The sequence below is a fragment of the Genypterus blacodes genome, unplaced genomic scaffold (assembly GCF_046128005.1).
Source record: "Genypterus blacodes isolate CSIRO-AG114 ecotype Tasmania unplaced genomic scaffold, CSIRO-AGI_Gbla_v1 ptg000159l_1, whole genome shotgun sequence".
Classification (NCBI taxonomy): domain Eukaryota; kingdom Metazoa; phylum Chordata; class Actinopteri; order Ophidiiformes; family Ophidiidae; genus Genypterus; species Genypterus blacodes.
Genome location: NW_027466960.1, coordinates 167,501 through 180,000, shown reverse-complemented (window position 1 = coordinate 180,000; position 12,500 = coordinate 167,501). Strand labels below are relative to the sequence as shown.

The 12,500-nt window shown below is 43.4% G+C and overlaps 1 protein-coding gene across 1 annotated transcript in view; it reads right to left on the bottom strand.

Moving 5' to 3' along the window:
* The window catches only part of nsfa (N-ethylmaleimide-sensitive factor a), a 12,392-nt gene extending 7,492 nt beyond the window's left edge, over positions 1-4,900 (bottom strand). The window contains exons 1-11 of the mRNA XM_076167557.1: positions 4,818-4,900; positions 4,558-4,657; positions 4,418-4,457; positions 4,164-4,330; positions 3,978-4,091; positions 3,638-3,713; positions 3,354-3,509; positions 1,366-1,565; positions 1,119-1,284; positions 657-731; positions 360-547 (exon numbers count right to left, since the gene is read on the bottom strand). Of these exons, the coding sequence (XP_076023672.1) occupies positions 360-547; positions 657-731; positions 1,119-1,284; positions 1,366-1,565; positions 3,354-3,509; positions 3,638-3,713; positions 3,978-4,091; positions 4,164-4,330; positions 4,418-4,457; positions 4,558-4,657; positions 4,818-4,900 (1,365 nt within the window). The remainder of the gene's footprint in view (positions 1-359; positions 548-656; positions 732-1,118; positions 1,285-1,365; positions 1,566-3,353; positions 3,510-3,637; positions 3,714-3,977; positions 4,092-4,163; positions 4,331-4,417; positions 4,458-4,557; positions 4,658-4,817) is intronic.
* Positions 4,901-12,500: the final 7,600 nt, after the last annotated feature.

Here is a 12,500-nt window from a genome sequence, read left to right as displayed (position 1 = left end):
CATCTTCCACTGACTTGCATTAGTTAGTTAGTATGTGCCTACTAAGTCGATGCTACGTTTGCTAGTGTGGTTACTCAAGGGTTTTTGGGTGCTGTTGCTACTTGGTTGCTCGATTGGTCTTTGTGTTTGTTTGGTTATTCCGTAGTAAATTCTGACTATTTTGCTGGAAACTCTTCTTGTATCTGCAGTATTGAGCATTTTCATTGTATTTTGTTGTGACTGAGCGAGTTTCATGGGGACATCATTCCTATTTTGAGGAGTTTTTATTGGTGATGGAGACACAACATGGTCTGATCCAGTCAATGTGGACCAGCTCCTCTGACGACTGAGCTCAACAGGAGGACGCTGACTTTGCTGACCTTGATGTGTCTGTTCATGGCGGTGGACTGGGCGGCCCTGACCAGACCCTCCAGCTCAGCGCCGCTGTAGTTCTTGGTGTCGGCTGCAAGTTCCTTGATGTTGACATCAATGGCGAGCAGATTAAAGTTTCGCATCTTGTTGGTGTGGATGGTCAGGATCTGGACACGCCCCTTTTCATCAGGGAGGCCTGTGGGGTGCGAGGTCATACTCTGACTTATACAGTGAGCAGTGAACGGGAAACCCAAAGCACAGAGGGGTGATAGTTTCATTTCAGTGTCTCAGTTCTGCATGCTTACCAATTTCCATTTTGACCTCAAACCTTCCGGGCCTCATCAGGGCGTCGTCGATGAGGTCCGGCCTGTTGGTCATACCTGGAGTGGAGGAAAAAAACAGACATCATCAGAGGAGCTATGCAGCATCTGAACTGCAGACGGGCATGGAAGTTTCTCTTTCTATCAGCCTGGTCCAGAGGAGAGCAGACCTGCAGCTCTGTTTACTGCTCTGCCTCTCTGTGGAGCTCTATCTCTGGGTGAGAGGAGCTGGATGCTCCTGTCCCTTCCATTTGCGCAGTGCTACAGCGCCACTCAGTGGACAGTCTGGTTTATGGTCTTTTCCCCTTAATCAACTGTTTTGTTACGTTTTCCTGATTATAGTGATTAATATTTTATAGCTATAAAAATAAAATCTGGTCTCATGTGCTTTGAATGTGATTTATCAGTCTGCCCCTCATAAACGCCCACGTCTGTGTGATGACCTACCGATGACCAGAATGTTGTTCAGTTGCTCCACGCCATCGATCTTGGACAGCAGCTGGTTGACCACGGTGTCGTGCACGCCCGTGCTGCTGGCGCCCGTGCCTCTCTGCTTGCAGATGGCGTCCAGCTCATCAAAGATGATGATGTGGAGACCACTGTTTGCTCCGAGCTGAGGAGAAGGCAGAGCTACATCTGGTATCTGCTGCGTCAAAATGAACCAAACTGAATCCGACCCTGCGCGGCGTCTCACCCTCTTCTGCTCCTCCTCCGCGTCCGCAAACAGTTTGCGGATGTTGGCCTCAGACTCTCCCACGTACTTGTTGAGGATCTCAGGGCCGTTGACGACCTTTGGCTCTCGCGCGTTGAGCATCTTGCCGATTTGTCGAGCCATCAGCGTCTTACCGCAGCCTGGAGGTCCGAACAGCAAAATGCCTTTCACGTGTTTACATCCTGAAACACGCCACCAAAGAGGAAGGGGAGAAGGGAAGGAGCCACAAGAAGATCAGATTAGAAGACAGGAGGGATGCAGGGAGAGGACTGTGGGAAAGAAAAGAAAAGAAAAGAAAAGAAAAGAAAAGAAAAGAAAAGAAAAGAAAAGAAGTCGGGACAAAGATGCAAACAGAGGAAACAAAAGAGGGAAATCAAATGAAATGATTGATGAAGAACCAGAATGTCAATAAGTAATCAATGATCCATACATTTCAGATACAATGTTTCTGATGAAGCAGACTGAGCTGAACCTTTATGAATGTAGACAAACAGATCAAAAACATAAATGCAGCTGTGAAACACTTCTAATCTACAGAGAACCTACATCTCAGAGGACCTACATCTACAGAGGACCTACATCTACAGAGGACCTACATATACAGAGAACCTACATCTACAGAGAACCTACATCTACAGAGAACCTACATCTACAGAGGACCTACATCTCAGAGGACCTACATCTACAGAGAACCTACATCTCAGAGGACCTACATCTACAGAGGACCTACATCTCAGAGGACCTACATCTACAGAGGACCTACATCTCAGAGGACCTACATCTCAGAGGACCTACATCTCAGAGGACCTACATCTCAGAGGACCTACATCTACAGAGGACCTACATCTCAGAGGACCTACATCTCAGAGGACCTACAGCACTTCTTGAGATTGCTCTGAAAAGTGGAACTGAAGCTGATGCTCTATCTTGAGTCTGTGATGTCACTCTACCATGGAGTTTTCCAGCATAGAGCAGCAGATAGGTTTGCTCTGTAGAGAGTCAGGCTCTGTTCAGGACTCTCAACCTCATAAAAACCTCATGATCCTGATTCCCAGTTTGGGTGAATTTAAATTACAGGAAGTGAAAGAACAATATATCTTACTGAGTAATATACATATCTATATACCTTCATATCTATATACCTTTATATCTATATATCTTTATATCTATATACCTTTATATCTATATACCTTCATATCTATATACCTGTATATCTATATACCTTTATATCTATATACCTTTATATCTATATACCTTCATATCTATATACCTTTATATCTATATACCTTTATATCTATATACCTTCATATCTATATACCTTTATATCTATATACCTTCATATCTATATACCTTTATATCTATATACCTTTATATCTTTATACCTTTTTATCTTTATACCTTTATATCTATATACCTTCATATCTATATACCTTTATATCTATATACCTTTATATCTTTATACCTTTTTATCTTTATACCTTTATATCTATATACCTTTGTATCTATATACCTTCATATCTATATACCTTTATATCTATATACCTTCATATCTATATACCTTTATATCAATATATCTTTATACCTTTTTATCTTTATACCTTTATATCTATATACCTTTGTATCTTTATGTCTTTATACCTTTATATCTATACGTCTTTATATCTATATACCTTTAGTTAATTTATTTCATTGAATGTATTTTTAATTGAATTATTCGCAGAGCTGCTGTTCTTATATGTTGTTTTTAAATGTTGTTTCTTATTGTCTTTTTATATGTTTTATGTACGCACCAAGGACCAGAGCAAATTCTATAAATCTATATATCTATATATTTGATGTTTGGGAGCACTATGATTGGTTGATGTTACTTATGGGTGGTGTGTCTGTTTCTATGGTTTCATTGTCGTGGAATATTCAAGGACTTTCTTCATTCAGCTGAACATCTGAATGAAACAGACAAAGGTCCTCACCCATCTGCTCCACGATATCCGGAGGGAAGACTCGGGAAGCGAACGCTCGGCGGAAAATGTCGGAGAATTCCTTATCCAGACCTCCGATTCCCATCTTCTCAAAGTTCCATTCTGGGTTGATGATGGTCTGTCGTGCCTCTTTGGTCTTTGCTTTCCCTGGAGAGTTCATATCCAAGTTTAAGAAACACCACGGACGTTTATGATCAATAATCAATAATCAACAGAGAGGAAATTGAGGAATTATGGGAAATATTCCAGAGTGAGGCAATAAATGAGAAACATACCGACGAGCGTGAGGGAGGAACTCTCTGCCTTCTCGAAGACCACCTGAGTGTTTCCCACCATCAGGCCCACTTCGATCTGTCACACAGACACACACACACACACACACACACACACACACACACACACACACACACACACACACACACACACACACAGGGCTACGTGAACAGCTCAGTTTGGATCTCTAATATCTTTGTGTGTAACAACATGCCCACGTGTGTGACATCAGCAGGTGTGTGACATCAGCAGGTGTGTGACATCAGCAGGTGTGTGACATCAGCAGGTGTGTGACATCAGCAGGTGTGTGACATCAGCAGGTGTGTGTCCATGCGCCGCTACCTTCTGCTGTTTCTGTTTCCCAGTGGCCGGCTCGCCCTTCAGGATGCTGGCGTCCATCGCCTCGATGTCCTTTACCACCAGGCCAAAGAGTTTATCACAGAAGCTGAAGACCAACTGAAAGAGGAGGAGGAGAATGATGAAGGCTCAGAGACACCCTCCCCCCCATCAGGCACAACGCTCACTCACCTGCTGCGTGACGGAGAACGCCTGGCTGTTGAACTGCTGGATGAACTCGGCAGCCATCTTGTCTGAGTCATAAGGGGAGGAGTCGGTGCTCTTCTTCTGCAGGAAGTCGATTTCGATGGTCATGGCACCGATGCACTGCTTGGACTTATCGAAGGTGTAGTTACACACTGAGGACACATTCGTCTGTTTAGTTCTCACACAGGAAGTGAAGTTTGATCTTCATCAGAGCAAGAATCTTTAACTGAGTTTGTTACCTTCAACCTCCTGACCGATGGACAGACCGGCCCACTTCCTCTGAAGAGACAAGGACAGAGACATGACACTGTGTGTGTGTGTGTGTGTGTGTGTGTGTGTGTGTGTGTGTGTGTGTGTGTGTGTGTGTGTGTGTGTGTACCTGGGGCAGGCTGAAGGCGATGGTTCCTGGCACCACCGTGTGGTGAGTTTTGACTGTGAATGCAAACCTGTGGTTGGGCGTGGTCTTCACTGTCACATGTCTGCAGACGGACAACAGCACACCATTATCACATATGAAGAAACAGTCGCTGGCCTGCCTGCAGTGCCATTAGAAATTACAAACTAAAAAGTGTTTATAGCTGAATGGAGGTGGAGATGATGATGATGATGATGATGATGATGATGATGATGAAAACTCACTGTCCTGACTGAAGATCCTTGTCGCTGACCACAGCACAGTTGGTCAGAGACAGCTCGTCTGTCGGGCATCGTGCCGCTTGCATCGTCTGAAGAGGAGGAGGAAGAGGAGGAGTGTGAAAGTGTTACCAGCATTTAAAGACAACATGAATCCCTAAGATACAGACCGGAAGAGAAGCAAACATCTACAGACTAATACACTGACAGAGGAACACACAAGGGTCAGAGGTGAAGAAGATGAAGATCATCAAAAACAAATAGCAAAAATAAAAAGTCCATCAGGTTGGCTTGAAGCTATTATTTTCTAGCACAGATTTTGGGTATTTTGATTTAGATTCACTGGTTTTGGAAACACAACTGGTGATGAATTGTGGTCTTATGAGCCAGATGTTGAGGCATTAGAAGGCCGTTGCTGCAGGGAGACGAGGATGACAGCAACGTCCCTGCAGCACATGAAGGGGTAACCATGGAAACTGCATTCAGCAATAAATAAATCACAAGCATAAATCCAGCTCACAGAAAACCACTGTGGCTCTGTGGCGATAGGTTTGAACCTCACATCCGCAAAGCCAACCTCAACTAACACAACCAGTGAGCACATGAACGCAACAACATGAGGGCAGGCATGGTGCAAACTCAGAATGATCCAGATCATTTAGAGGCTACGTCCAGATCCCACTTTAGTGACTTTACTGGGACAACTCCACCACAAAGATCTGGGAAACAAGTAAAAATAACAGGACTGAAAGAGAGTTACACGCTGTTTCTACTGCCCCCTGCTGGAGAAGGAAGCAGTGAGTCAGGTGAGTGTGACGTCAACCAGGGAATGAGTGGAATCTACTTCACTTCGGCTGTTAATGATGCCTTGCTAAAAAGTAACATGGCCTTAAACCTAAGCCTCAACCTAAACCTAAATCTGAGCCTAACACTATGCTGAGAGAGAGACAGAGCGAGGAAGAGAGGGAGAGAGAGAGAGAGAGAGAGAGAGAGAGAGAGAGGGACAGAGAGAGAGAGAGAGAGAGAGAGAGTGTGAGAGAGAGAGAGAGAGAGAGAGAGAGAGAGAGAGAGAGAGTGAGAGAGAGAGAGAGAGAGACAGAGAGAGAGAGAGAGAGAGAGACACTGCAGCACTGCAGCGTTGGAGTCTGGCCCAGTTCTCTCCTCCGTCGTCTGATCTCACTGAGGTGAAACACCAAGATTTAAAGAAACATGGTATAATATCAAAGATGAATGAAGGCATCTACTGGATGAAACAGTTTCTTGACTTTAACCCGTATTAATATATATTGATTATCCTACATACACACGTGTGTGAGTGTGATTCCTGCAGTAACAGAGGAGGAAGAATGCTTTCAGGGACTCGATCAATACTGATGATGCAGAGGATGGAAGGAGCCAAACGCTGCTGTGGCTCCATGGAGGCCTGCCTGCACAATAGACTGAGATCACGTGATTATACTATACTACATACTATGATGCATGCGTTCAGACATGTAAACGTCTTAACTAGTGTATGACACCAGTGTGTGCTGGCCTCACATGGCCTCCTGAACATGGTGAGTTAGTAACAGCAAAGTCCAGCTGATCGAAGGGATGTGACACATAACGACTGGGCCACGCCCTGCGTCTCTCCCTCAGCTCTAAATATTCCTCTGTTAATTATTCATGTTCTGGGGCCTTGGTGGTTTTGTGTTGAAGCCTGCCTGATGAAGCACGGAGCTCAGATCCTCACAGCAGGAACACTAATGCTCAGTCCTGATGTCTAAGACTCAGGACTGCACACACACACCAAACAGGTGAAGTGGATGTGATGTGTTTTCTAAGGATCCATTAAAAACATTAAAGTATGCCATTGTTATGAAACTCTAAGCTGTGAGTCAAACTCCCCTTTTCATTTCTATCTGCATCTTTCTAATCAGCCTCAATCATACCACTTAACAACCTAACACAGATACAACCTAACAACGTAACAGAGATACAACCTAACAGAGACACAGCCTAACAACCTAACAGAGACACAACATGACAACCTAACAGAGATACAACCTAATAGAGATACAACCTGACAACATAACAGAGATACAACCTAACAACCTAACAGAGACACAACCTGACAACCTAACAGAGATACAACTTAACAACCTAACACAGATACAACTTAACAACCTAACACAGATACAACTTAACAACCTAACACAGATACAACCTGACAGAGATACAACCTGACAGAGATACAACCTGACAACATAACAGAGATACAACCTAACAGAGATACAACCTAACAACGTAACAGAGATACAACCTGACAACCTACCAGAGATACAACCTAACAGAGATACAACCTAACAGAGATACAACCTGACAACATAACAGAGATACAACCTCACAGAGATACAACCTGACAGCATAACAGAGATACAACCTAACAGAGATACAACCTGACAACATAACAGAGATACAACCTCACAGAGATACAACCTGACAACATAACAGAGATACAACCTAACAGAGATACAACCTGACAACCTAACAGAGATACAACATGACAACCTGACAGAGATACAACCTGACAACCGAACAGCCTACCAGAGATACAACCTGACAACCTACCAGAGATACAACCTGACAACATAACAGAGATACAACCTAACAGATACAACCTGACAACCTAACAGAGATACAACCTGACAACATAACAGAGATACAACCTAACAGATACAACCTGACAACCTAACAGAGATACAACCTGACAACATAACAGAGATACAACCTGACTGAGATACAACCTGACAACCGAACAGCCTACCAGAGATACAACCTGACAACCTAACAGAGATACAACCTGACAACCTAACAGAGATACAACCTGACAACCTAACAGAGATACAACCTAACAATCTAACAGAGATACAACACAACAACCTGACAGAGATACAACCTAACAACCGAACAACCTGACAGAGATACAACCTAACAGAGATACAACCTGACAACCTAACAGAGATACAACATGACAACCTGACAGAGATACAACCTGACAACCGAACAGCCTACCAGAGATACAACCTGACAACCTAACAGAGATACAACCTAACAATGTAACAGAGATACAACCTGACAACCTACCAGAGATACAACCTGACAACATAACAGAGATACAACCTAACAGAGATACAACCTGACAACCTAACAGAGATACAACCTGACAACATAACAGAGATACAACCTGACAACCTGACTGAGATACAACCTGACAACCGACCAGCCTACCAGAGATACAACCTGACAACCTAACAGAGATACAACCTGACAACCTAACAGAGATACAGCCTGACAACCTAACAGAGATACAACCTAACAATCTAACAGGGTTAGGGTTAGAGAGAAAGAGAGGGAGAGAGAGGGGGGAGAGACAGAGAGACAGAGAGAGGGAAAGAGAGAGGGGGGGGAGAGAGAGAGGGGGAGGCAGATTTCCACCAAGACAATAATGTTATTGATCTAATGCTGTTTATTGTGAACAATGTAATTATTTAAAATAAATACTATTCACATGATTCTGACAGATCAAAGATTAAACATATATATATATATACTGTATATTTGACATATATATGTGTTATCATATGTCATTCTTTTATTGCTTAAAATAATGATTACAACGTGATCCAATTACATTTTTATCATATTTGAATTTGTGTTGATTTTCAATATTGTTATTTGTATACACATTCATATTAATAGGTATGAATTAAATAGATTATTGACGTGTTTATCCCATTGACCCCGCCCCCCCCCCCGGCCTCGGTGCTGAGACTCTAAGCTGCAGAAGGCTCAAGGAGACATCAAGGGGACATCCTCCGTCCTCCCGCACAGACAGACGGAGGACAGTGAGGACAGATGACAGAGGGATTATGTAATCCGTTATTCGCGACACACGCAGAATCATTTACGGATCATAAACAAGCGGATGTGACCTTCAGGCACAGAGGACACGCGGCACATTTGTCCACCCTGATGTTTGTCGCATCATGAGCCCTGCGTGAGAGAGAGGAAACAGAGAGACGTCTTACCCGGGCCGCCATCTTCACGGTGCCGCAGCTCGGTCAGATCAGTGAGCGGAAACGCAGCAGCAGATGGTTTATAAGCCGCAGCGTTCTGCGCTCCGATTGGATGACACAAGCGGAAGTGTGTGTCGTTAGCTGGTGTGGTGGAGAAACCGGAGGATGATGGTTTGGAAGAGGATGAAGATTCTCTGCCTCTGTATGGACCAATCACGCGTTCGGCCTGAGGGGGGCGCACACACAACGACTGACCAAAATAAATACATTCAAACTATGAATATACAAATGTGTTCTGTTAAACATATCTGATGTTATGAGTGGCAAAGTCATGTTGAGTGGCACACACAGTGACGTTATGTTGTTGTATTTTATGTTATGACGTTATTTTTCTGTTGTGACGTGTGTGCCTGCGTGCACGATTTATACTGCGTGCATGCGCAAATAAACGCTCTTGAGTTCCCAGACGGTGTCGGTCTGTATTTGTTCTCCCGTGAATATTAACCACAAGAGGGTGTGAGCTAACCGCTTTGTTGACTGCTATAACGATAGACTGCTGATGTCTAACGCTACATGTTCCATATAAATAAATACATAAACATCGTAATAACTTAGTGTTCATAACAAAAATAACATCATCAAATAATCCATATGAATAAATCATACATAATCTGCCAGCATCAATAGGACAGAAGAAGTTACAGCTCAGTGTGAACAGACGTGATGTTCTGAAGACCATTTTAATTACAATGAAAGTCATAATATTTTACCAATTAATGAATAATAGAATGTGAATAATAATGCTGATCCTCATCAGTGGGACTGAAGTGATGATGTAATGACACCACATCATCTTATTATTGAGCTTTAAAGTCCAGATGTGATTTGAGACGTGATGTTTGATTTCAGCACCACGGACAGTGACGCAGACACCAAAGTGTCCACACTGTCCATGTCCATAAGATCTACCCCAACCTGTGAGGACAAGATAGAGAGACAGGCAGAGACACAGAGAGAGACGGAGAGAGAGACAGGCAGGGATAAAGGGACAGAGGCCTCCTTCTATCTCTCTCTCACCCCCCGTCTCCATCTCTCTCCTTTCTCTTTCTCTCTCTCCCCCCTCCTCTCTCTGCCCCCCCCCCCCCTCTCTAAACAGAAAAAGGAGTGTGTTTCATCTGTTAAGTCATTTATTTCTTTTCTTTTTATATACAGACTTTCACATTGTTTGATTCGTACAGAGTCACAGACTGCAGCGTCTCCATGGTAACTGTTAGCCTGAAAAACAGAAAACGTCATCATCATCATATGTTACATATAGATTCTGCTGATAGAATTTGGCACATAGATCTGTGTGTGTGTGTGTGTGTGTGTGTGATGTTAGCACATTTAACTCGTTCTGGGTGCTAATTGTGTCATCGGTCAAGCAGATGAAAGATTGATGAATCAGCGCCCCTGTGTGACTAAATGGGAAAGTGCAGCTTGGGTCGTAAGCATGAAGCATTTAGCATGTTCAAAAACATGGCAACATTTTCCCCTCTAGCTTGCTAATAGTTAACATATTAGCATGCTAGTGTAACAAGCTTGTACATGTCAGTCATGTTCATCGCACCTTCATCTTAACCAACATCAACAAAAGCGTAGGTGAATCCATTGTTCATCTGCTCCTCGCCATACACACAAACAAAGCCCTGCCCCCTCTGTGGGAAGCCTTCATTAGCAGTCAGCGGCTCTCTGCTGCTTCCTGTTTCTTTCCTTTTTCAGTTTTATATGAAATAAGTCATAGATTTTAGAACGATATGGCACAAGAGCGCCACCTTGAGTCAGGAGGCAGAACGTTTCTGAAACTGATGACTGTATTGAAACGGCTGATACACTGAGGCTGAGGACCCTGGGGGGCTGCAGGCCACATACGTGTCCCATCCTCCAGTCCACTGGTCCAGCACCTTGGTGGAGAGGAGAGGCTCCTTCATCACAAACTCCTGTGGCTGAGAGACAACATGGACTACATGGACTAGATGGCCTAGATGGCCTCCAGAGCGCCACTGTGGCTCAGATGTGACATCGGTCAGTCGGGGCGGCCGCCCAGTCTCTGATGATGCACAAAGCGGCATGCTGGGAAAGCTACAGAACACACACATGCATGTCAACAGCTGGAATCCACCGGACCGGACTGATCCAGACCAGACCGGACAGGAAACTGAATAAAGAGCAACGCTTTCTTTCTTTCTCTCTTTCTTATCAAAGAACCGGGTAACACGATGTATTTACCTCACTAATCCTCTAGGGGTCAGTATTGCATTGTTTTCCATGTTTTCATGGACGTAAACAGGTCACAGCTGGTTTATTGATCATTGATTGGTGATCAGGATAAATGTGATGTCATAATGTAACATCAGAAACAAAGTTACATCAAATAATCACTGTTTATATTCTATAAATCCTCAAGGATTAGCAGCACAAAGTACTCGTTTGGTATTTTCAAACTTTAAGTTCTTTCAAAAAAGAAAGAAAGAAGACAGCAAAGGAGAAGAGAGAAACAGTTCAATCAATCACAATCAATTTAAGATAAAGAAGAAGGAAAATGAAAATGAAAAGATCCGTAAACAAATAAAGAATAGAAAGTAAAGAAATAAAGAAAAGATTCGACAGTAACTAAGGCCCACAGGGACGAAACGCTGTGGAGTTACTGAAAGTATCAGCTGTGTCAAATGTGTACTTGAATAAAGTCGTACTAAAGTACTGAAGTTCTAAAGTTCACGTTTGATTTCTAATCTTTGTTGTTGCTGATGTTGTTTTACAGGACTGACAGCTGGAGACATGAAACAGGAAGAAGGTAAAGGGCCCACGGCATGTGACCCACAAATGAAGTGATGTCATACCGTGTGTGTATGTGTGGATCTGAAAACAAAGTTTCGGAATTGTTTTAGGAAAGTTCATTGGTTCTGTTGGAGCTTTAGGACCAGATTAGAACACGGTGTCTTTGGAGCATTTTTTATGGACAGTATTTTGATCTAAAATGTCTCTCAAAGTACATTGTAGTAATACATGCACGTGTACCTTAGCGTGTTGAAGCACACGTGCTGCTACACCCTTCCCACGTCACAATGGGGTCTAACCTCTAACCCCTCAAACCCAACCTAACCCCTCTAACCCCTCTAACCCCTCGTACCCTAACCTCAGCACACAGAGGACTGCAACATAAACACACAGCCACAATGAACCCTGTGGTGTTTGATATAAATCAGGTCCGTCTGTCCAAACTAAAATACCGTACTGACATGTAAACATGACAAATATGTTTATATGCTGTAGCATCCTGAGCTCTGAAGCCTGCATGTCTCTACATCCTGATAGGCAAATCAGATCCTCATGTGTAATCACGTCTGAGTACACAGGTCTGACTACTCAGGTCTGCTGTCTATATGTCCTTCACGTTCTCCAGATGCTGCTCCAAAAAGACTTGATCAGATTAGAGATAGCAGACCTAGTCGAGCTACACGCCATCTGGACCGACCAAACTGATCGCTAATCAATACTTAGACATACACACACACAAGGATAACCTGGAGAACTCAAGTAAATCTGTCAACATCTGCAGGGGCATCTTGATTAGTCGAGTCACATTTGCAAA